Consider the following 25070-nt stretch of genomic DNA (forward strand, 5'->3'; position numbering starts at 1 on the left):
CCCTACTATCACATCTTGTGTTAATGGTAAGAACACATTTATTCTTGCCTGGTTTAAGGCAATGCAGATTAATGAAAATGTTGATTAGCAACACTTCAGTATCATCAGTGCATGAATAAGTGCATCAATGCACTTAAGCTCAGACCAATTGTTCTAGCAACAAATTGCCTTGCAGTTCAAGTGCTAACATGCAGTAAGGACAAAACTGATCTGTATTCCTAGCCCTGCCAGTCTCCACAGTCCAAATGCTTCAGCTGTGCATTCAGCCTGCCTAGAGCCAAGATTTCATGAAGAGTCATCAGGAAATGACATCTCCTCAGATATTTAAGGAGATATATGCCACATGTCAAAGTGAAAATAATACTAATAACATAACTGCATAGCCAACAGTAGTATAGCTTTCAAAATAATTTGATAGAAGATAACTAACATAGGTTCCAGAAAAGCCGTAAGCAATTCTCTCAGGAGATTCTGTTTTTCTGGGTCAGTAGGGAATGAGGGACATACTTGAAGGCCTTAAGCATAGTAATCCTCTTCCTTAGTTTTTAAAGTCTCTTCAACAGACTGTAGGGTAGGAGGAATAAAAATGGCAGAGGGAATGCTGTTGGCTATATGTGGTTGTGGGATCCCCCATTTGTATTTCTGATCCTGGGAATTATAAAAAAAAAAAATAAATAAATCTCTTAAGAGGTGATACCATTAGGTGAAGGAGAAAGATTTCACTCTATGAAGGTGAGCTATGGCTTTGTCATGTCGCAATTAAAGCATATAAAGCAATAATTTGTGGAAACAAGGCCAATGAGCTTCACACTCCTTCATAGACTGAGATGCTAAAGCGTGTGTGCTTCCCTATGTAGCACACCAGCAGTGAAGGAGCAAACAAACAGACACTGAGCGAAAGCTCAAGCACTAATTCCAATTTCAGGAGTAGAGTCTGAACCAAATGACCTATAGAGAAAAACAAGTAAGGCATCATGATTGAGTACAACCCAGAAAAGGTTTCATAAAGCAAAGGAAAACTTCTTCAGACATCTTCCAGTTTGGGAGGATAGTGGGATGCTAACAACACATGAAGGATGAGTCGTGCTTGAAGGAAACGGTGGAAGGGACCTCTATTAACATTAGATGCTGAGAACAGTTGTGCTTTAAAAATTAAGTCAGAACAATATTTACAGTTAAAAAGATATTGGTTTGGTCTATTGGAGGGGGGGGGGGGGGGGGAGAGAGGCTGGTTTGTTTTTATTGGATTTTTATAGTTGCTTGGCTTTTTTTTGTGGGGATAATATAATTTATGGCACCTTACTAAATAAGTAAATCAATAACAACAGTTAGAATGACTCCTCATAATTATCTATCAGGGTTTCCTCTGGACTTCCACTGAAAGCCCTCCTGTTGACAACTTCAAAAACAGGGCAGTAGACCAGATGAGGAAGTCAGTTTGCACATTTCCATGTGTTTGGCAGAATTGTACGTATAACAACAACTTCAGAAGAAAACTACAGATCAGAGGAAATCTGAAGTCATGTTTTGTCATTAGCAAATTGAGTCTTAAAAGTTGACTGATCTGGCAAACATACGCAAAAGGGTCTTGTAATAGAATCAAATTTCAAAATCTAAATTTCAGTATAAGTTAAAAATGTATGTTGTGTACTGAGACCATTACTTAATGCACTTAACAGATATTAACAGATATTATCCCACATGGGAAAGCAGACAGAATAGGGGCAGATACACAATGAAGAGTCAACAGCTTACTTTAAATTTACTTTTGGACCACTGCAGTGATCATGACCTGTTAAAAGTTTGTACCAACAAAGCAAACCACCACCAAGTCATTTATGTCTTGCAACTCCAAGGACCTACTGCTGAAATCAGTCAACAACATAAAGAATAGCTAGCGCTGAGCCAATATTGCTTAAATTCAGTTCAAGAAAACTTAAAACAATGTTGTTTTAACAATGTTAAATGTTAAAACAATGTTGGTATTCAGAAATTTCTTAACAGAAATGGCTATTTGAAAGAATACATCAAACTCGCAGTAATACTGAATTAAAAATATTATGGGACTTCTAGATAAAGCAATACATTACACTTGGATTTTGTCAGTGTATTTAACTTCCTACCACAAGACATCTTTCTTGACAAATGTATGTTATATGAAATGACTGAACAGATGAAGACGGGCCTTCTGACAGATTTCAACTATAATTGTTAATATGAAGACATCAGAAGACAGACCCATTTCTAGCAGGAATAAGGTTCGATTCTATTTGTTTGCATCAATGATCTTTAGACAGTGATGCATCTTTGCAAGTACAGTTTATGGACACCATAAAAAATTGATGGGGAAAGTAACATTAGTAGCTTAAATTGTTTGTAAAAAAAAAAAAGTATTAAAATACAGCCAAATGTAAGCAATTAATATGAGGACAAATAATGCAGGCAGTATGTTTAAGACAGGAAACTCTCTTGGCAAGCAGCGCCTTTGAGAAGGATTTAGTGGTCGCCACAGATAATCATTTCAACATGAGCATTCAGTATTATACTCTGGCAAAAGTACCATTCCAACAGGGAGCAATACATAGACTTAAGTTACCTTACAATGTAGACTGTACTGGCAAGGCTGTTATTAGATTGCTGGGATGAGATTTGTTTCCCACATTTCAAAAAAAATGTGTAAACAGCATAAAGAGTTCAATAGAGAGAGACAGAAATTTTCCAGATGAAAAACTCTGGAACTGTAACATGAGAGTTTATAATATGAATATTAAGGAATAGCATTTACTGAGCTCCTCCAAGAGGAGACAGTGTCAATAAGCACACAGAGAAGGCACCCAGTGATATAGTTCCACATTTGCTAATAAAGTTCCCAGTCAAATGATAAATATGATAAAAACAACCTGAAACTTCATATTAGCTGATTTTCTCTAATTGAACTTAAGCATTGATCATCATTCAGAATGTCTAGAATTCAGCATTTCAGTTAGGAATGGGGGTGAAATCTGTCCTGTAGCAAGCTGGGCTTGACAGGGGTAGTCTCACAGTCTTATTTCCATGGGAAAGGAAGGAAAATCTACATTACTGTCCATATGCTGAAGTTTATATTTTTGCATCAAGTCATGCATTTATTAAATCATAAGTCTTAAGGATTCAGCAGGTGTTGTGTTTGGTTTTTTTTTTTTCCCCATTATACAAGTGGCCACATGTATACTCTGGGCTTTTTGCCTTTCACTGAAGGATTAGACATGGCTACATCTGTAAACAGGCTCCAGAGGAGAAAAGCTAATTGGCACATAAAATAATATTTACTTGACAATTATCTGGTATTAATCTCTTACATGCCCTCTGAGCTTGTCTCACCGAATCAGAACTTCTCAGACATGCTTAACATCCCAGCATCTCCTGATATCTTCGGGGGTAAACATTAAACTTCTGAGGACCAAACTGCCCTCATCTAATTAAACTAGAACTTAACATAAACAATATTTGGGAAAGATGTGGTGCCCAGGCTACATGTAAGATTGGACCAGAAGACTTGATTGGCTTTCTTGAATTTAAACCTTGTGATCCAGAAAAGTATTGCTCATTAAAAAGCAATGGAAAAATGATCTTATAAATGTGGTTTAGAGTAACTGATTTAAGGATGGCACTTCTCTGTACTACTTGAAAGTAGCTTACATATTCAAACACACTTAGCTGTGACCTTTTCCTAGTCTCTCTCTTTTTAATTAGAATACTTAAATTATCACATTCAATCACAGAACAAAATCTATTTGTATAAAGTTATTTACAAGATTTTATGCATCCCTTAACAACTCCATGAACCTGAACCAAGGCTCACTGAAGTCAGCAGGAACTTCTCATTAATTCAGAGAGGTTTAGCACAACACTTAGCTTAAAAGATCATTCTACACAGTTTCAGCAGAAATTTTAAAATCTGCTTGTCCGGATGCGATAAAGCGTTGGGGTTATGTAGCACATTTAAGGAAAATAACTGCGCATTTTGAAATCCCTTATGTTAGCTTTCCTAAGGAAGACTTCCTTACCTATCTAGAAGACTGTGATGGATATTACACTGAGAGGCACTATCTACTAATACTAGTATAAAAATATTCCATTTCCAGCCCAAAGAACAGCTAAAATCATTCTTCATTAGGTAGTGTTTCTAACCTATTAATAGAACTTCCCAAGCTTATTTGTTCAGATTATCTAAGACTTGCTTGATGAAACAGCTCAAATTGGAGCACTAAAATGCTATAGTTAAGAAAATGAAACAGTAATATTCAGATGACAGAAAAGACAGGTAACAAGTTCAGTTAGGATTCCTGCGTATCAAACGCTATGCGAAAGTACCACTGTAATTTAGCAACTGGAACGTGCCACCCAGCACAGAAAATGTATTGACTATTCAGTCAATTTTACATGTCTACACATTCTTGAGGTACTAAGCCTGGCTTTATCTAATCTAATGTTAAGTACCCTAATAAGGTGTAGAGATGGGAACAGCAGTGTCTGCTCGGCATAGCTGGCTGTGATTTGGCAGCAAGGTTCTGCAGGGATGACCTGTGTGGGAGGAGGCAGCAAGATTAATCCAGAAATCTAGGAAAATCTACAAAACCTACTCATTCTAATCCATGCAAGAGAAGACAATTTAATGTCATGCACAGTCACCAAATTCTAAGGAAAAATATCTTCATCTCATTAACTTGGGTTAATTTTCAGGAATACGCAAATCCTGGCACAAGAACTAAACGTAAGCATAAACATAAGAACTACAAGCTGCAGTAATACTTCCTTGACAAGTAAAGATTCCTTTTCCCTAAAGCCAGAAGAAACAGAAATTTAAAAATCTTCATTTTATTATCATTTGTTTATGCCCAATGAACATTTTATTAACTAAAAACTCATATTAAGGAGTTCAGTAGCACTGATTTTGTTAGAATATGATTATATTTTGCCAGCATCCCATCAGAAATCTCCCATTCCCTGCCTGAAGAAAAATTTCAAGGATAAATATCTTTGAAATTACTATGAAGTACATTACACTGAAAAATCAAGCCAACCTCTCGCTCTCTTACCCCTGATAAAAATCACATTTCAGTGTTAAATTTGGCAGTTCATGGTTGAGAGGCAGCTGAACACGAGCTAGAATTGTTCCTAGGTGGCCAGGAAAGCCAATAGCACCCTGGCTATCAGAAAGTGTGACCAGTAGGATCAGGGAAGTGACTTTTTTTACTTAGCACAGGTAAGGCCACACCTCGAGTGCTGCATTCAGTTTTGGGCCCCTCTCTACAAGACATCAAGGCACTGGAGCATGTTCAAAAGAAGAGCAAAGCTGGTGAAGAGTCTGGAGCACAAGTCTTACGAGGAGCAGCTGAGGGAACTGGGACTATTTAGCATGAAAAAAAAGGAGGTTCAGAGAGACCTTACTGCTCTCTAGAACTCCCTTCAGAGGAGCATATTGAAATGGGGTTGGCCTCTTCTCCTGGGCAAGAGCGATAAGAAAATAGGGGAGGGCCTCAAATTGTACCAGGGGAAGGTCAAAGTCAGATATTAAGAAAAGCTTCTCCAAAAGAATGGTAAGCATTAGAACAGACTGCCCAGGGAGGCAGAATCATCTTCCCTGGAGGTCTTCAAGGGTGACTGTGGTACTGAGGGACATGGTTTAGTGCGCACTGTGGTAATGGATCAATGACTGGACTACACAGTCTTCAGGGTTTTTTCCAACATTATGGATTACGTAATTCTATTATTACACCCAGCTAGCATTAAGCTGAAAATGCTGTAGATGCAAACAAGTACCACCATCTAGTTTTATGACTGGTCTCTTCACACATTTATGAGTGTATTTATCCCACAAATAAACAGATCATATTTCTGCACATTTCTGAAAGTAAAGAAATCTTGGACACAAAAAGGGAGACAAACATCTTGAGAAGACTGGCTTCAAGCTGTCAGCTGCATACATTTCTTCCCATTCCACAGGAATACCTTCATGCACTTTATACAACAAATACAGACTTCAGGGTTAATGCTCATATACACTCTGTTCATTTTCCTAGAAACATGACTTCCCTCCCCATAGTAAATCAGTACTGACATACTGATGCAATTGGACAGGCTGTTTCAATAGTCACTGCCAAACAATCTTGAAAAAAGCTGCACAAAAGTTGGGATCAACCTGGGTCATCCTAACCTAAATTATTTTTATGAAATCATCATTTTTTGCGAAACCACAAGCTCTGCATTTGCATCTGGCAACAGTAAAATATATTTTTCAGAGTGTCAACCTATTCTTTCAGTAGTAGAGTGATTGTACATCCATCAGATTTTGGGACACAAGTGTTTGCATGCCTGAGGTCTGGCCAGCAGCAGTTCTGACAACTTCTAGGAGTGCTTGACTGGCTCTGATATGACAGGCTTGGGCTGTGTTTGAGCTCCTGTGGGAGTTCCAAGGGAACTGAGAAAGTCCCTAGCACCCCTCTGAAAAAAAACACAGGCACAAAAAGAGCTACAGATTTACTGCTTTACAACAGCTGAGAAAAGAATTCTGTTAGCATTAAAAAAAGATTCATATCTCTAAAGTGCTATGGTGTTGGTTAACCAAGATAACAGGGTTTTGTATTGCAATTCTGTTTGCAATCTGCTAAAGTACATCCATCAGAGCAGTGCCAATGCATATACATTACCACACTGAAGTAATGAACGTAATAACTAAGTTCAGTGGTCACTAATATATTTCTCACTCTGCAACATCTCAAACTGTCATTCATTTAGTTGTCATTATTACTTTTATCTTGTTAATAATTTCATAATTAAGAAATATCTAAAAGCAGCTGTATCAGCAGTTGAGGCAATTACAGTAAAATAAACCCAATAATTGTCTCTCTCCCAAATCCAAAATATGGGTTTTCTCTTAATATTTTACAGAATTGATTCAAAAACTGCCCTTGGCAATTGCCCGTAGTGCACAGGCTGATAGTCTAACCAGGTGTTTGGACAGCAAGAGGTAACAGCATGGTCTGAGAATCACTTTTAAATGGGATATAAAAGCATATAAAAAGCCTTAGCTCGAAACCCTTAACATTTCTGAATTTCTAATTTAATAGCAACTGCCTAGCATTCATTGTGTAGGTTTATTTTCTGATAGACACGTGAAGCTGAGCATCTTTCCAATGTGCAAACTACTTTGAGTTCTGCAGCTAGTCCAGGAAGAAATCTATGACCGCAAAGCCTGCAACTCCTCATCAGTATTTCTGATGCATTCAATAGCCAGAATCGGGCAAGGAAGGTTCACTAAGACTTCAGATGTGCAAAGATGATTGTACTAGATATCAGTAACATCAGACTTTGTGCTGGAGACAGGTCTGAACACAGATCTTCCAACCTGGTGACTGTGGTCTTCCAACACAAGGAACTCACATTTTCAGTTAATTTACCTCTGCAGTTCTGAAATGAACCCATTCAGTGATCTTTAATACTCAAGGCAATTCTCTTGTGCACATAATAGACGCACGTGGTACAAGGTGGGGAATCAGATTTGCCTGTGCTTTTGTGAGCAACATGATACGTAGCACTTTCTTACCTTTAAAATTTTCTATTGTTAATATTTTTGAAATTATGATAAATTACATTTTTAAATAAGTTCTATAGATGCCTCACTGAGGAAACACAAACATCAATAACCAAGTTTCCTACAGAGTTGGAAGTTTTGTCTGTGAATGCCTGGAATACATACGCTTTGGGCCACAAAAACTATTACACTATATTCTACTCTAGATAAGGGCATCAAATATAATCTGATGAGTTGCTATCAAGCAGCAGCACAGAGGAAAACATTTGATCTTATCACTGATTTTCAGGCATGAGTTTCATGACAGAGCTTTTCTACTTACTGTCAAAAAATGGACGTAGATATTTGTTGTATCCTTTTATTATATTTTGTATGGTTGGGGGAAGAATTTCACCTTTTCCTTCAGCTTCAGAAACCTGCACAGACCTAAAAGAAAGAAAGCGAGGATGTTTTTAAAAAGTACCATCAGTTATAAAAAAGATTATGTTCCAGACCAATACTGTATTAGGGTCAAGGTTACTGATGATTATTGCAGATCATAACACATAAACTATTTGCAGGTCTGCATTTCACAGCACTGCAGAAAAAAACCATTCTAGAAAATACCAGATTTGACAAACTGTGTTAATCGCTTATTTACAAAAGACACTGCTTTCGTATCCTAAAGCCTAGCACTTCTTTGTATCTCACCTGAGAAAGTGGCTCAGTCTTCCTTAATGCTTTCTCTGTAAATAGGGCACTAATCTAGGAATGTGGGTGGGGTGTTGATTGTCTGTTGCTGTACTTAAAATTAAGCTTCTTTTTACATAATGAAATACATTCAATTTAGCTCCTGGAGGGAGACAGAAACCAGCCTCAGAGATTAGTGCATAAAAACACTTCTAAAAGCCTGCTTTTACAGCAACATTTTTAAATAGGTTACAGAAATAACCCTGTTGGGCAAAATCAGTGAGGAATAAGAATACACACCACTCCTGTGTTCAAAAGCAGCTACAAATACAACATTCATCAGCTAAACACAGACAAGTAAATACAAAACTCACCTCTGCATTAAGGCCTCTACTGTAGCTTCACACAGAGGCTGAGAACAAGCAAAGACAGTGGGAAGCCACTCACCTGGGGAAGCCTATCTGGCTGTGGGCAGAGGCTCTGACAGAGAGCAGCCATCTGTAAATTCATCAGAATAATGTTCTACAAGGGATGGGGGCTCATCCTCCCCCCAGCCTAGCTCTGCCTCTTAACTCTTCTTAGCAATATAAGAGCACTAGCAACACAGCCCTATAAAGAAAAGAGCTAGGCTTTTTGGAAAAGAATGTAGTGCAAAGCCATGGCTAGGTGAGCACCCAACTTGGAGCTTTCTTGCTTCTGCCTTGTTATTACTCAGCTTCCTCTTCCTAATCCCCTCAGAGCTGCTCTTAGAATCTCTACTTGCTCTGTTTAGCTATACTTCTGGACCGCCTATAGCCTTTCATAATGCATTCCTTTGACTGCAATACTACTATGTTTTCCAGCAAGTTTGAGCAATTCTGTCAGAAAGGAGTGGATTTCATCTAACTGCAACATAACACAACAGAAAACACAGCAAAGACAACAGAGCAGCCAACTCCCAGGCTGCAGCAAGTTCAACTGCAACAGCCACAGAAATAAAGAAGCTACTTACCTTCAGAAGGCCTAAAACACACAAGGATCTCCAGCAAAACATCCTTGTCTCCACTGCCAACACTTAAATAAGGCCTGGGAAGGGGTGGATCCTGGCTCCACACCTTCTGGTCACTCAGATACATTGCATGCACCTGAGCTCCCATAGGTTGGCCCTGCCTTCCCACCAGCTGCTCAATCACTGCTTCAAGCCATCACTTAGTTTTTCCACTACAAGCAGTAATCCAGTCTTTCACATTAAGATTATAAAATTACAGAATCACAGAATGTTTGGGTTGGAAGGGACCTCAGAGACTGTCCAATTCCAACTTCCAAGCCACATGCAGGGGTGCCAACCATTACATCAGGCACTAGATCAGGCTCAGAGCCCCAAAATCATGGTTTGAAACAGTGTCTACTGTCAACCTTTTAGTGCTGTTATTACTATTTAATTTTTTTCTGTTTACTGGACCCAACTGCCACATATGAAACCAGTTTTAATCAGCAGCCTTTTGACTTAGGGAGCTCATCTATTTTTTACTTCTCTTCTTTTAGACCAGGCTTTTATTTCTTTATTGATAAAAGAGAATTTCTCATCGTTTACTTAAGGGTAGACTTAAGTAATAAGGACTGCTTCTTCTTAAGCTCTTTTTTGTCTTAAAGTCACATTGAGTTCAAGTGTGCATATAAATAAGAATGTCAGTTTTATATCCTACAGAATTATGGGAATTAGAAATGCATTTGAATTTAATTCATTTCTTAAATACTCTACTTGTAACAGACTTTCTTGCTTTTGCAATTTACATTTAATTTCAGTGAAGTGCTCAATGAGCTGCATGAGTTTAATTTCACAATTTTACCGGATTGCTTCTGCATAATTTTCACATTTTGTGAAACCATAAAGAAAAACTTGCCGCTTTTTCACTGCAAGGGTATAATACTGTTCTGCAGATCAGCATGTGGTCATGGAGTGGTCTGGTGTGTTGCCCTCATAAACACCGATCTGCAGAAATAGATCTTGAATATTTGGCATTATTTAGGCTGGCAAGTACTTTCCTTAGACCACTTGTTTTATCTCCCAGGACAATTCTTGATTTCCTTTATCAACATACGATGTGTAGTCTCATGTTTTTCTCTTCTGTTGATTTTATGGTTAAGAATGAACTTTTAGCCAAGGAAAGGCTGCTGTGAAGTAACTTATGCACTGAATTAACAGAGTTTAATTTATTGCACTATATTTTGCCATATAATCATTCAGAAATCCTATGCAAGAGAAAACCTGCTGTCTCTCCAACTTGAGCACAGTGCATTGCTAGATCCCGCTCAGGTAACTACCGGCATACTCAGAAGCAAACTGTGTTGAAAGGCAAAGAACACATAGATGTTACACGTGTTAAGTGCTTTAGCTTATCTACATTTTAGCACAGGATGTCCTGATTCCTCTAAAGTGCTCTTCAGTGCTCATGCCCTTAGTCATCACTAAGCAAGCGAGTTTATACCCATCTGTAAGAAAAAAGTATCTATTACATGGCCTTGTGCAGAGATTGCAAAGGATGACAGTAAAATCTAAGGCTGTTTCTTCTTATACCTGTACATCTTCTCATCACTGCATCTGAGCTTCCCTTTTATCTACTATTATTTTTTTTAAATCTTACTACGTGAGTGTTCCATTTTGTCTGTTTTCTTAATGTATTTAAAATACACTGGCACACATTTAATTGCCTTGAAATGCCTATTCCAGCCACAGAGGAGATAATATGCTTTTATGGAAAAAAACTTGAACATATACATATATAATTTAACATTCCAAGCTTTCTGTTCTGGGTTATCAAGGTATAACAAACATATTAAACTCTTTGGGCTCAGTGGCCCATAATGGCATCTGTGAAAGTTGAACTATAATGATTTAATTTCGTTTGCTATTCTTATGGTTCAGAAGATGTAATATTTAACAAACTGGGCTACGTCTGGAAGGTACAATTGCTTGTTATTTAAGACACAGTCAACCTAGTGACTTAGTAGAACTAGGTAACCAAAGGGGGGGGGGGGGGGGGGGGGTGAAGGAGAGAGGGAGCATCTGCCCTAAACAGCAGTACATATCACATTTAAAACAAAAGTACATTCAAGACACATGTGCAGGAATGTTGTTCCTGGCTATTTCTCATCAAGATTTATGTATCATGAAAGCGGCAGAAACACCTCAGAACTGAGAGAAGGGAAAAGCAAAATGCCAAATACAGTCTGAGCGAGCCTTTGAAACACACCCCTCAGGAAAAGCTGGGCCAAAAACTTCTTTGAGGCAATCCACTGACAGGCAAAGGGTTTGCAGACACAACCAAAGGTGTTGCTTTTTGTTTCACACTAGACATGTTCAGGGATATTGGCTTTTGCATTGTCTTCACATATAAACAGCACCAAGATCACCGACATCACTGCTAATTTCTCCACTTCAAAGCATTCTGTGCATTCCATGGCTCTTGGTTAATTGGCAGTGTTGAAACAGTGGCATTGTATTACCACTTCCCAGGTATAGGAACAAATACTTAAATAATGCAAGTGGTCTTAAAGTTAGACAGAACATCAACACCCCAGAAAGTCTTCTGAATCCAACCCTATAATCTTGGGCTGGCATTCTTAATTTGAAACATCTCTCTTGAAATGAGTGGGAGCTGCTCTTGGGATCAAATCCTGTCTTTAAGCTGTTTCTTGATAGTGATTAAAACTGTGAGCTCTATTGATTACTTTGATAAATTTGCCATACATTTATTCATCTCCTATTTATTAATAAAAATATTTCTGGAAAAATGATAATCCACACAATCCACTGGCTACAGATTTTTTGTATGCATGTCTACAACATAACTTCATATTGAAAGTGAAAATAAGAAGCATTATTCAGCGAGTTGTTACTCAGACACTTCTGAAATGTTTGTAGTTAGAAAGGACCTCAAAACTTCCCCAGTTCCAACCCCTGCCATACGCTGTTTGCCAGGTCAGGGCCCAGTGCCCCATCCAATCCAGCCCTGAGAACCTCCAGGGATGGGGCACAACTTCTCTCAACAATTTGTTTCAGTACCTCACTGCACTCTGAGTAAAGAATTTCTTCCTAACATCTAACCCAAATTTCCCCTTTTTTAACTTAAAGCCATTCCCCCTTGTCCTATCACTGTTAGACTGCATAAACGTTGATCTCTTTGCAACTTTACTAGTGCAAAGCCATGATTATCAGCTACAGTGTGTAGCAAGTCACAGCTGACAAGGTAAAACTGAATGTATTCTGGGCAACAATGTCTGCATAGCACTGCAGAAGGCAAAGGAGGGAGAGGTCTTACACTCCCCCTTAGGAGAGTGCTACTTGCCCTCACTAAGTGAGGCTTTATCTAAAAATGTGTTTGCACATCAACTTGAAAGTAAAGCTCAGGCAGAACCTTATCATGAGGTATTTACTAGAAGGATAAACAGGCAAGGTATTTCTACAAAGAGAATTGGCTAAGCAGGTTTTAAATATATTTCAGGTAGTTAAGGATGGTGGGTGCAATGTTGTTTAACCTGCCCATGCTTGCATTTTCTTATTAAAGTTGCTTATAAAATACGTTCCTTCCAAAAGAAGACATTTTTTTCATTTTTAAAGTGCTCAATTTCTGTCTTATGGGGCTTTTCTTTTTTTTTGCCACGGCAACTGCACTGTTAGCAGGATTATTTGTACGTGAGAGGGATCAGTTGCACCTTCCAGTCTAACACAATTCAGCTTTCCTTAAGAATTCACAATTTCATCTACAAAGCATAGTACACATTTCAACCAGGCAATTCTTAAGACACTTTTCTTTAGCAGTGAGTTCACAAAGATGACTTTGCTACCTCAAGCTTATAGCACATGGAGGTGCGCTCTATGCCTCTGCCCTCAGGCAAGGTAGGTGCTTCAAGAGAGCACCATGCACCCCTCTGAATTTGTCAGTGTCTAATATAATATTCACATTCTCTACACAGTAGTCCTTCATTTGAAGGACCGTTTGATCAAGTTCATTTTTTTTTCCCCCATTGGTGTTCTCAGTGAAAAAGATCTAAAAGGGGTGAAGAGGATTGATGGGGGAATTCAGTCCTGTATTTTTGTTATTAGTGCCCAGGTTAGTTAATGTTTGGAAGAGGGAAGGTTCAACTATCAAGTAGATTTGGCTTTACCTTGATTGGCTTGATTAGCTTTTTAGCTCTAAGCTGACTGATGTTCTGATGAATCTATAACTGATGTTATAGATTGAGGAAATAATAATTTTCAGTAAATATTTCTTACCTACACAGCACCAAAAGAAAAAATGCATCTAAGCTGCAGCATCTCAGACTGCACATTGTCAGGTCCAGCTTCAAAAGTTCTTGCAGCTCCTAGAAGGGAAGTGAAAGAAAAAGATGCAGTGTTCATATTCTACAGTTCATATTTGCATTCCAAACGTCCAAATTTCACAAGGTTTTCAACACAAACAGGAGGAGTTGTACCTTGAGCAGCTGCTGCTAGAAATGTATTAGTAAATGTCTACAAGAATTAAAACTCAAAGTTAATAAAACAACATGATGCTCAGCCTAGATTTAATTTGCCAGCAAAAACTGCATTCCAGTGTACAAGAACTCTTTCATTTTTACATTTATCCTTTCAATATTTGGAAAAGTAATTGTTTTGAAAAACAGCTGCAGACATATGCAGGAAAATCATAAGCACCTTGAGTTTTGCCAGTGCTGTTTTCAATTGTGAGTGAGTGCATCCCTGGCATATCAATGTACTCTTCAAGATGAAACACCAAACCATCCATTTTGGAACTCAGAGCTGTTTTGGAGCAACAACTCTGGTCCATGTGCAGTACCAATACTTATGATGCACATTATGGTAAGCTTGTAGTTAATGAGGAAATACTGTTGCAGCAGATAAATTAAAATGATAAGTTTTTATCTCTAGCTATGTAAAAAAAAAAATCTGTTAACTGTACATAAATATCCACATTCATCAAAATGTATGGCAGAGGCAAGATGCTTTCTTCTGAATGGAATTTCTTTGCTCTTGTCAGTATGATTCACAACCATAATGGTTATTTGAAAGTAATCTGTCAGCTCTGTAATCCATTTCTGGATGAAAATAGTATCAATCAAAATGCTTTAATGCAGTCATTCCACAGATTTGAAATTCTCTGGCTGTTCAAACTTTTACTATATTTCATCGAAGCATAGAAACATTATTTGAAAGATTTACCTGAAAACTAAACAAAAAAAACCACAAACGCCAGACAGAATCAGCAAGAGAATTGTTAAATGTTAAATACAAATGAAATATCTCTTAGATTTTATGAAGGGAAAATCAAATTACACTATTTTCAGTGTCAAGAATGAATTTTTATAATAATACCACTAAGATTTTGTTGAAGCTTTGTTTTACTCTCCTTCAGCTGGCCAACACAAAATGCTAGCTCCCTTCTTTTGCCCTTAAGTAACCTTTGGCTTAGCTCATAATTCAAGCAAAAGCAGCACTACTGGTATTTGCTTGAAGTAACGCCATTTGAATAGCATCTGACTTGCAACAGTGGTAAGTGGCAAAATAGATTGCTACTGTCTGCAAGAGCAGAGGAAAGCTACTTGAATGGCTTTTTAAATACACAAAAATATTCAACATCTTGAATATTGAAGCATACACCAGCCTGGTAAATATTAATGTCAAAATAAATCATCAGCTCTTACACTGACTTCCACAGAAAATCATGCATGGGGCATTATGTGAGCCTGTAATAGGAAGATACAGCCCAGCTGAGCAGATGGTGTTGTCAGAACACTGCTCTCCAAACGCTGTTGCTCTAACAGCCCTGCTTCGTGTCGCAGTATCTCTGCTGTGGAGCTCGTTCTGGATGGTTACTTGCTAGATTTGCTATCTTTATCTCACAGGATAATACACCAAAAATAAGAATGATCTTTCTGGTTTCCCAGAAAAGCTTATAATGACTTCATAAAGCCTCTTTTATATTTAGCTTTTGAATTGCTACTATGAGCCCCTAATATGGTTAAGATCCTTTAAAAGCAGATTAAGAAAACCTATGGATATTTCTGTACTCGTTTTAGTTTTTACAGAGCTGCAGATCAAACGACTGAGTTAATTACTCATGTTTCTAAAGCAACTAGCTTGCCTTCAGATCCATTCCAACTTAGCAATTATATTAAGGGAGGTGCATTTTATTCAGTCTGTAACACATGGAAGGTCAAACTGATTTTGTGGTAGGAGGATTAGCTCTGTGTGCTGGAGAAGGGAGAACGGAGAACTAGGAGGAAGAAGAGGGTCTCTCTTCTGCATAAGAAGTACTAACAGAGAGATCTAATTAGCATGTTAACTGGCATCCACCACTACCAAGGGACACTGCCAGCAAGCCAAGAAATACAACTGGGCAGTACTAAGCTCTTAAGCAGCTTCACATACAACAATTAAGCTAAGTGTATGCATCACTGCTGCAGTTGCACACATGTATGCATGCACACAGTCTATTTTTTAAAGGGCTTACTGAGCTGTTTTGTTCCACTAGCACCTGTCTTTTTGCATGCTTGGGCATCTGGATTTCTTCTATCATGCATTTATACACTTTCAGCAGGATTTTTTCCTGTGTATGTGAGCCTTATTAATTATTGGTATTTAAAGCTACTTCAGCAGGAGCCATAATATTTTCCTCTTTCCTGTAGCCTGGAAAAATGCACATAATCTGTTATTTGCATGGACTATCAAGCCATTTGGTTTTACCAGACACCACACACAATCCAGGTTATTGTGCACATACTGACACACCTTTATGTACTAAAGATTTCAGGAAGTAATTGAGGTGAAGGTAATAAATAGCTGCTCTCACTTCCTATATAATGAAGCAACTGTGATTTCTGCTTCGACTCATCAGATTAAGACTATAAAATAGTATCCAATGTTTCTGGCATTTCTCCTGAGAATTTGGTGTCTATCTCAGCATGAAAGTGGATTATTTGAGTTTCACAAACCTGAGAATGAAACAAGATGAGGCAGTGATCTGGCAGAGGAAGTGGCAGTATCTTAAAATTTCACTGGAAGTTAATTTTGTGAAGATGAATCAAAGCATGAAATGCCTTTTATACTGCAGTATCTTATCCACAAGCAGAAGTGTGGAAAAGACTAAAAATTACTAAAGGCACTTTGTCATATGGTAAGGGCCATATGCCTGAATTCCCATGGTTGCTGTTGCAGGCATCTAAAATCATAGAACTACCTAAAAGTGTTAGTAGTGGTTTTATAGATAGCATAAACTGAAGTAGCGCTGCCACTGCTTTGACTTCTGCACTCAAACATCTGAATGACAACCTCCTAGAAGCGCTTGGCTGAGGGATTCAACCCCAAAGGCAAAGGCAGCCAGCTCCCTGCCCTGCCCTGCCTTCTGCCCATGCTGCCCTCCACAACTGCATCACAGCCAGTGCATCTGGACGCTTTCTATTCTGTCTTCCAGTTGTTAGAGCAGAAAGAATTAATTGTAGGGAAAACAATGGAAAGCTGAAAATGATAAAGATGCAGTGGGAGGAAGGGAGTTAAATGCATGGGGGCAATCATGATTCAGAAGTACAGGGGGAGATACAGAAAATCCCAGAGGATGTGGCTCCAGTATGACACCATCACTTTCAAGCTCTTTATTCACTCTTCATTCCTGCCTTTATTTTTATATATTGCCACCTGGAAGTGGCTTCTGCAGTTCTTATGGGCAGATTCCTTATCGACTCCAAGCTGTGTGGGATATAATCCTGTGTCTTCCTTCACTTGTGCACAAGCAGCAAGTGAAAAAGAAGGTTAAATCTTGCTCATCGCTAGGTGAAATCAACTGCACACAACTGAGCTGTAGTCACTGACAGCGTGGTTTGTTTGTTTTTAATGGATCAAATTAGAAGGAATAAAACTGGGCAGCAGCAGATCTCACTGGGAACTGATGGATGTGAGTGGACCAATGCATATGTCTGCATCCTATTACAAGAGGCCCCCATTTATTTGGCTGACAACTGGCTGCTGGCACACCAGCTAGCTTGTTCCTAAACCCTAGGCATATCTCTAGCCTGGCAGGGGCATAAAGCAAGTAAAGTCTCCCTGGGCAAGTAAGGAAACTTAGATTTACATGGTCCACAGAAAGTAGCTGTCTTGTCATGTTTCCTTTGCAGAGACAGATGTTGAGTATAGGGCCATCCAGTGCTATCTTAGAAGCTGGAGGGATATTGAGCTCCTGCAGCTGACATACCCAGAAATAGCTCACAAATGAAGTGCTGGATTTCAGTTTTGCTTCAATGTTCTAATCAACAGAGTTGCCACAAGTGCCAGATAATAGAAGTAAGAGCTAAAATTGTTGCTTTCTTGTATGCTCCTTTTACCTGTAGAACACCTCTCAAGTTCTATGCTCGTAAGTTTTTGTCAAATATACAATATATATTTCAGTATCCCAAATAACACAAGATGACATGTAAAGTCTTCAAAACATAGATTGGAAGGACACAAATTGGACCAAAGAAATCTATTAATGGAGTCATTTTAAATTTGGCTACAAAAGGACTAATCACTAGTAGTATTTTCACACACTTAATACTGTCTAATTGTTAGATACATTTGCTTTTCTAGTTTGAGGTTTTCTTGCTAACCAAGTTCTCAGTTATCAATGTATAAGCATCAGCGTAATTTACATGATACAGAATGGGATTATTTTGTACATCCATGTTTTCATTCTGTGCATTTTAGTTTCAAACAATAAATCAACTGGCAGAAATTTTGTGACAGTTTTAAAGTTTTCTGAAAAAAGAATCCTAGATTGACAACACCAGGGTGTTCAGGGCACTGCAATTCTAGAATTTACCTTCATGAAACAAGAGCGTAAGTGTCAGGTGTCCTATTTCCAAGTATCACAGCACTGAGATGATAATACAGTAAACAGAGCTTCAACAACCTATAAAAATTGATGTAGTAATAAGCAATCTAAGAATAAGTTTTAATAAATGTATTCAAGAATAACCTGCGACTGTTTAAATATGCCACTCCTTACTGTTTAAATATGGCTTGAAAATTCTGTATGTGTGCCACACAGCAATTCGATCGAAAGTTCATGAGATTGTAAGTGTTTGCTTATACATGTGTGTGTATAGTTTTTATACTTTCTTTCCTTGGTACATCCCAGTTCTTCTATCTGCGTCATTGGCCCTCTACAGACATCTGAAGATGTTCAAGGGTTGCTTGTTGCAGTAGAATTGCCAGGCCACAGCCTGAATCAATGGTCGAGCATCAGATGAGAAGGCATGGCTAACTCAGGTAGCTCAGATGCAAGCAGTGCACCCCTTCTCACCCTCATTTAAGGGTTAGCAGCTGAGGAGGCAGTATCTCTCTGGATAGAGACTGTGCTCCTCTTGAGCTGTTAGTGGTTATAGGAAGAGGTGAGCCAATTTTCCTTCATTGCCTGTTATTGCTCTGTAATACCTGTATTCCATTCAAATGCACTTCCATCACTTTCTTTGCCATACGCTTGTCTCTCAGACCTTTGCTGGCTTTGAAGGTGTACGTCAGCACTGCAAGATGCCTGTGCTCAATTCCCTAGGCAGCCAGGGATACTCTCCTATCACATAGATTTTGGTGGCTGATGGTCACCATTCACGCGCCCATACCACAGCAGCAAAGAGTAGAGAGGTGCTCAGTTCTCGCAGTATTTGAAGGATGAATGTTGAAGATCAATACAGCCTTGAGAGGCTGAAGATGATTAATCTAACCTCAAAGGCACTTTTGACTTGGCAAGAAAGGTGCAGGCAGCTTCAACACAGTGAACACCCATCTCTTGAGCACTAGTTCCTGGTCACCTGAGACCTGGCAGCTACTTGGGAGAGAACTTTGGGTCATCAGGTTTCTAAAGGACCCATAAGTGAAAGCTGAAAGCAGGTATGTAACCATACTTGACTAGCCATACAAACCAGCCTAACTTGTTTCTGCAGCCCGTTTTAAAGTGAAGCCACTGTTTTGATTGGACACTATCAAAGTAGATAAGATTAATGTAAATAGTTGAAAATTCATCACATTGGATAGAATATGCTGCTTCAGATTAGGAAAGTAATAACTTGATTTGAAAAGACAAATGAAACTATGTCTTTCTGATGCCAGCTTCAATTATCATTCCTTATGAAAGTTAAGAACAAGCTAAGATCTTCTGGCTTATAACCTGGAGGAGTCCCACCACACACACCCTGATGTCTGAGCCTCAATATAGCATTCTTGTGAGGTGGAAACTGCCCAGAACTGAGCTCATCTCCCCTCAGCTTGCTTCCATGCAGCCTCTGGGATAGGAGAATTAGAGACTTCTATGCACATGACTGAACACACGCTTGAGGACCAAGCCCCGAGGTAGCAGATCAGGCTTAAAGCCATCCCCATCTTCTCTCCTCCTGGCTGAGTATTTCTCAGTATGCCCCTAAGATTCACAACAGCATCAGACCCTCAGTTTGCGGTTGATTTTGTTTACAACTGCAAGGCTTTTTGCTGGAGGAATGTAGCCTAATGACACCTTGTTGTTCATGTAAACTATGAATCTGCATAATAGATTTTTCTTCTTGACAGACTGGCATAAGAACAGTCAAAACCTGTGCAGAAAGCATTAGTTTTCTGGAGACACAGCCTCCAAGCACCTCCTATCAGCTTGGGTCTCAAATTTTAATTCTTTGCTGAACTAAGTATCCAGTAAGTGGGAGATTCCCAAACCGACCATTTCAAGCAGTGCAAAAGGATGACAGACAAGAAAGGAGATAATCACATTTTAAAGCATTTCTGTCTTTTTCAGTCAAGGAAGCTGTTGCATTTGAGACAAGCTGGCCCAAATTAATTAAAATTACTCAGTAGAGACATACACATTAGCAAACGATGTTCACAGATGAAATACTTCTTACCACCCAACCACACAAAAATGTGAATAGTCTCAAATAAGTTCAGTGTCCTGGGCTCAGCTGTGTGCTCATACTCATCAAAGTGCAACTCAGAAGAAGGGTGTTGCTCTATCAGATGTGGAACTGAGCTCAAAGTCAGCAAGAGCTCCAAGGGGAAATCACAAAAAGGGCTTTGAAAGTGTTTGCTATTTTTTTTATTAAAACACATATTTTGGGTTTTTTTTTTTCCTTCACTAATACATATTTAACTAATCTTCCCACAGGGATAAGCATGTGACTGCTTCAGAATTTTTCCCATTCTGTGAGTACATATTGCTTTAGCAATATTCTGTGACAGTCATTAGAATCACCTGGAGTTGTATCATATTGTAAAGTAGCCTTTAAGTACCTATTTATAACGTTTGAATAGACGCTGAAATTGTTGCTAGCTGGGTGGGTTTACTTTTTATTTGAAAAAAGCATGCTAGAAAAACAAAATGCTTTCGCTTAATTCAAATATTTCCCTTCATTATGACCCAATACTCAACAACAGGCTTAACCAATGCATTTCTCCTTCAATTACTGCACACTTCTCTTAAAGCATAGGCAGTGTTGACCTTCATGTTGAGCTGAAGTACAGATCTGGCAGAGCGATGAGGGAAAATAGGGAAGCTGGTTCCTAAACTATCCTTCCTGTAGAAGAAGCTTCACCATATGCCAACCAGCAGTACATATAAAAACAAGTTTTTGCAGGCTTTGTTGGGTGGTTTTTTTTTGTTTGTTTTGTTTTGTTTTTTTTTTTTGACAGGGGAAGGTGGTGAGAAATAGAAATCACTCCTTAGATCTTACCTTTATTTTGCCAATGGTAATTTGACTTATTCTGGCTGTTGATATTTTAATCCTAAAAGAATGCATCTTAATACCTCAAACGGGGGGAGAACTGTAATTGTTATTAAAAAAAAAAAAAACAAAAAGCAATGGAGCAGAGTGGGGAAAAACGACACGACAAGGGAAGGACAGGAGCGGCGCTGGGCAATGTCCCGAGGCGCGGTGCCGTACCTACCTACAGCCGCGGCAGAGGTCGAAGTGCGGGGCTGCCTCCCTCCGTGCAGCCTGGCAGCCGGCCGGCGACTGCGGGACCGCGGGTTCGAGCCCGCCCCCGGCCGGGGGCGTGAGGGTGGGCAGTGAGGGCCCCCCCTGCTCGTGATGGCTAAGCCCCGTGGGTGCCACTGAGCAGCTGCTGCCATTTCTTTGCTTATTCTTGCCTTTTTTAGTTTCTTTGGGTAAGCGATGCTTTTTTTTTTTTTTTCCCCCTCAATGGGCTTTGAGTTGACTGTGCTGTAGAGAGAAGTGGTGAAGGATGTCTGCCGAAAAAAAATCAATAGTGGCACTTCCCATTGTACTTCTTTTGTCATGTCTCTGAAGCAAAGCTCTCATAAAACTGATTGCCTTGTCTTCCTGCTTGCAATAGTTGCATCCCAGCCACCTTGGCCAGAAACTTCCATGCTATTCAGGTGTTCCGGATGTTCCCGGGTAACATTGTTCAAGTTGCTCTGCAGAGATTGGAAGGAAAATTTTAGCACTATTTTTCTTTCTGACCTTTTTCCTCAGGATCTGTCTACGTATTGGAGGTGCACAAAAGTATCGTGTTCTTTGGAGTAATGCTGTTCCATACAACACAAGATGAAGGAAATGCAATTCCTATACCAGGCTGTATTGGGGGAAGTAATGTCTGACAGGTTAATATTTACTGTCAGAAGTCACTCCCTGCAGTTACGATATAAGGAAAAGCAAAAGAAATCCTTCCTGACAAGGTCAGTATTACCAGTGTCAAAATATGGAACTGCTGGTCCAAGCTGTGGAGGAGAGAGATGACAGAAGAGGAACGCTCTTTCCCCTGGAGATATTCAAGATCAGACTGGAGCATGCTCTGAGCACCGTGATGGAGCTGTAGATATCCCTGTTCATTGCAGGGGATTTGGGCTAGATGGCCTACAAGGATCCCCTCCAACTCAAACAATTCTATGATTCTATGAACTTTGGTTTCAACCACTGGCACTGCTTTTCTTTTTGATGTTGACAGTTGAGGAAGGCAAATTCTGAGAGGTCCAGTCCATTGGTTTCTAGCAGTAAGGATCCAAGGTTTGTTTCCTTTCTCTAGCACGTGCTAGCCTCATGGTAGAAGTAGGCATATGTCCTCTGTTGTGTCTTTATCTACAAAATGATTACCCATGCCTTCTTATAGAAGGCTGCTCTGACGCTCCATTGCTGCAGCACTGGAATCTTGCCCCAAGCTATAGAAAGGGCTGAGGTCCAGAAAGAAAAGCACATCTCTGAAAAAGTGGAGCGTATTTTCTTGCTGTCTTGTGCCTTTCTGTTGCTGTTATTGCCTGAAGCCTTTATTTATTACTGCATCTGTGGGCAGGAGAAATTAGAAACATGAAATCCCACATTCCCTCCAAATACTGAATGCTGATCTGATATTAAGTCAGGAATACGTGCTGAGTGTCCTTGCTCTGGGATGCTTCCCCTCACATCTCTTGTTTGAACACAGTTGAACTGTAACATGTGTAGCGCTTATCTTTCATTCATCAGTCAGGCATAAAGCTTGAACCCCAGTAGAAAAAAAATCCCTGATTTCTTCTTTTACAGAACAGCTGCAAGTAGAATCAGCAGGTTTGGTCCCATGTGGCATTTCACAGCAATGGAACTGAGAAAACAGCTTTAAAGACGGTTCTATTACTAACTGGCATAGAAAAAATGCTGATGTTTGTTTATTATTCCCATTAGTACTCTGAGCACAGATTATATCTAATGGAAAGTATCAGATTCTGAAAATTCTAGGGATTTTCCTACTTATTTCTTAACATCTATTTCAAGTTCCCTCTAACTGCAGGTCATAATTTAAAACGGATGGGAAATAATCTGTCAGAAAACTCAAAGCAGCAGTGTGGCATTGCCTATTACCATTCATAGTCCTCAAATAGAAAAATCTGAAAGGTAATCCACTTTTAAGAAAGTCAGAAAACAGCACCCATCTGGATTTCAAGTCTTCAAGCCATTAAGATAGTTGAGAAGCATTAAAAAAAACTCTGTGCAGGGTGCACTGTTCTCTCCACAGAAGAACATAAGATGGCTGTCACTGGGACTTCAGGTCACCTGGGACAGCAGCTGGGCCATGAGCAATTGCAGTACTCTCTGCTGCAGAGAAGCAGCTAAATGACAGTGCTGAAAATGAATTTGGTTCCCCTGGCTTGGAATATTAGTTTGTCAGTAAAGTCTTAATGTAAAACTAAAGCTTATGTTGCTTAATCTAACTCTGGATTATGAGGGTTCTACCGAGTGCCTCTGGCTCCCATTTCCTGCCCCTTCCCATTGCAGCAATAGGACCTCTGAAGCATGGAATCTGTCACCTGCCCTTGAGGCTGGCCCTGGAGCAGGACGGCTCAATTATTAACCCCAGGCTCAAATCCTTGAATAGAGCCATTCATCAGCTGGGAAAATCAGCTGACTCCATCCTCAGGCTGGTAAAGAGTAATGAAATGGTTTCAGAGAACGACTTGCAGAAAAGACTCACAGAACACACAAAATTTGGATGTCCCCAGAACGAAATCATTTTAACTCCATGCATTCAGCCCTCTGCACCTACATCAGGTAAGTTGTTTTGGGGGAGATTTTCAGTACAAACTGTCGCCTTGGTGACCTCTTGTAATCTGCAGCGCTGATTAAAAAAGCATTATAATCTGTAATGACTTCCAACGGCTGGCACCCTAAGAGTAATGGAAAATACAGTGAACCCCTGCATCCCTGGGATTCCTGAGATGTATTAATTCTGATCGGCTATCAAATTTTAATTGTTTGAAATGCATTCCTAGTAACAAATAACCTTTATAAATAAGCCCATATAACTTCTATTTAAGTATCATATTGATGCATAAAATATCAACAAATATATCAACAAAATATAAACAAAAATATATTCCCATTTTTACTTATATAGTAACATTTTGTGGGTAGTATTCTGGAGATATTAATGCAACAGCAAATGTTTGGAATTCTTACTAAGCCAGTCCTGAATAAAAGCAGTTTTGGTGAGGACCTGAAAGTGAGATCAAATAATTCAATCTTGCACCTAAGCTAAATGCTGAGCAAAAAGTCAGAAAAACACCTGCTGGCATATGGAATTTGAATATTACTTGATTAAAAATTGAAATAGGTAATGCCAACGTTGAGGATTCCCATCTGCTTTTTTGGGAAGTATCTATTTGAAACTACTATGGGTAACTATATTTCACTGTACAGTGTCCCAGCTAATGTATGGAAGACATGCAAATAACACCACAAAACATTCTCCAGCTTTAGAATTCTGCAGGAAAAAAAGCCTTCTGATTACTGTATATTTTATGAGTAGTAGAGGATGAGTCAGTGTTCTAAAACTTGATACAATCTACACTCCAATAGGAATGTTTGCCCATGAAAATACAAATTCTTATACTTTATACAGACTGCATGAATAGTTGCGCTGAAATGATTATGATTACTCAGTGACCTCAGGGCAATATATTCTGCAGCCGTCCCAGATTATTGCAGAGAAAATACGGGTAGTAAAACACAAGTAGATCAAATTTAGGAATGCATATCACCTTTTGTATCTTGCAGCTCAGTCTCAGAAAACAAATTCTTGCTTACCTGCAGCAAGAGTCACAAAATACAATCATTTTTGTAAGTATTGGATATTTTCCTCATTTTTAGATCCACGTAGGAATTAAATTTCTCTTCTCTTGATAAATTCTTGCTTGTCAAGACTTGTCAAGCAAGCTTCTCACCTCTCTCTTTCACTGAAGTCAGTGAGGCTTAATGGCTTGCTTTAATGTTGGTCTGACCTCTTGCAGGATTACTCATAAGCTGAAATGAAAGTGTGTTGATGCTGGGGCTCCACTACCCTGCCTTTCAG

The 25070-nt window shown here is 39.1% G+C and overlaps 2 protein-coding genes across 2 annotated transcripts in view; one reads left to right on the forward strand and one right to left on the reverse strand.

Annotated features, from left to right (window-relative positions):
- Positions 1–13555, reverse strand: part of LOC306946489 (gamma-aminobutyric acid receptor subunit pi-like) — a gene marked incomplete at both ends in the record, with an annotated part of 35822 nt that extends 22267 nt beyond the window's left edge. The window contains 2 exons of the mRNA XM_079535526.1: positions 7896–7999; positions 13500–13555. Of these exons, the coding sequence (XP_079391652.1) occupies positions 7896–7999; positions 13500–13555 (160 nt within the window). The remainder of the gene's footprint in view (positions 1–7895; positions 8000–13499) is intronic.
- Positions 13556–21151: 7596 nt separating this feature from the next.
- ENTPD1 (ectonucleoside triphosphate diphosphohydrolase 1) overlaps positions 21152–25070 on the forward strand; it is a gene marked incomplete at both ends in the record, with an annotated part of 46641 nt that continues 42722 nt past the window's right edge. The window contains 2 exon segments of the mRNA XM_079535923.1: positions 21152–21293; positions 21728–21841. Coding sequence (XP_079392049.1) covers positions 21152–21293; positions 21728–21841 — 256 coding nt within the window.

The sequence above is a fragment of the Tetrao urogallus genome, assembly GCF_951394365.1.
Source record: "Tetrao urogallus genome assembly, chromosome: 5".
Classification (NCBI taxonomy): domain Eukaryota; kingdom Metazoa; phylum Chordata; class Aves; order Galliformes; family Phasianidae; genus Tetrao; species Tetrao urogallus.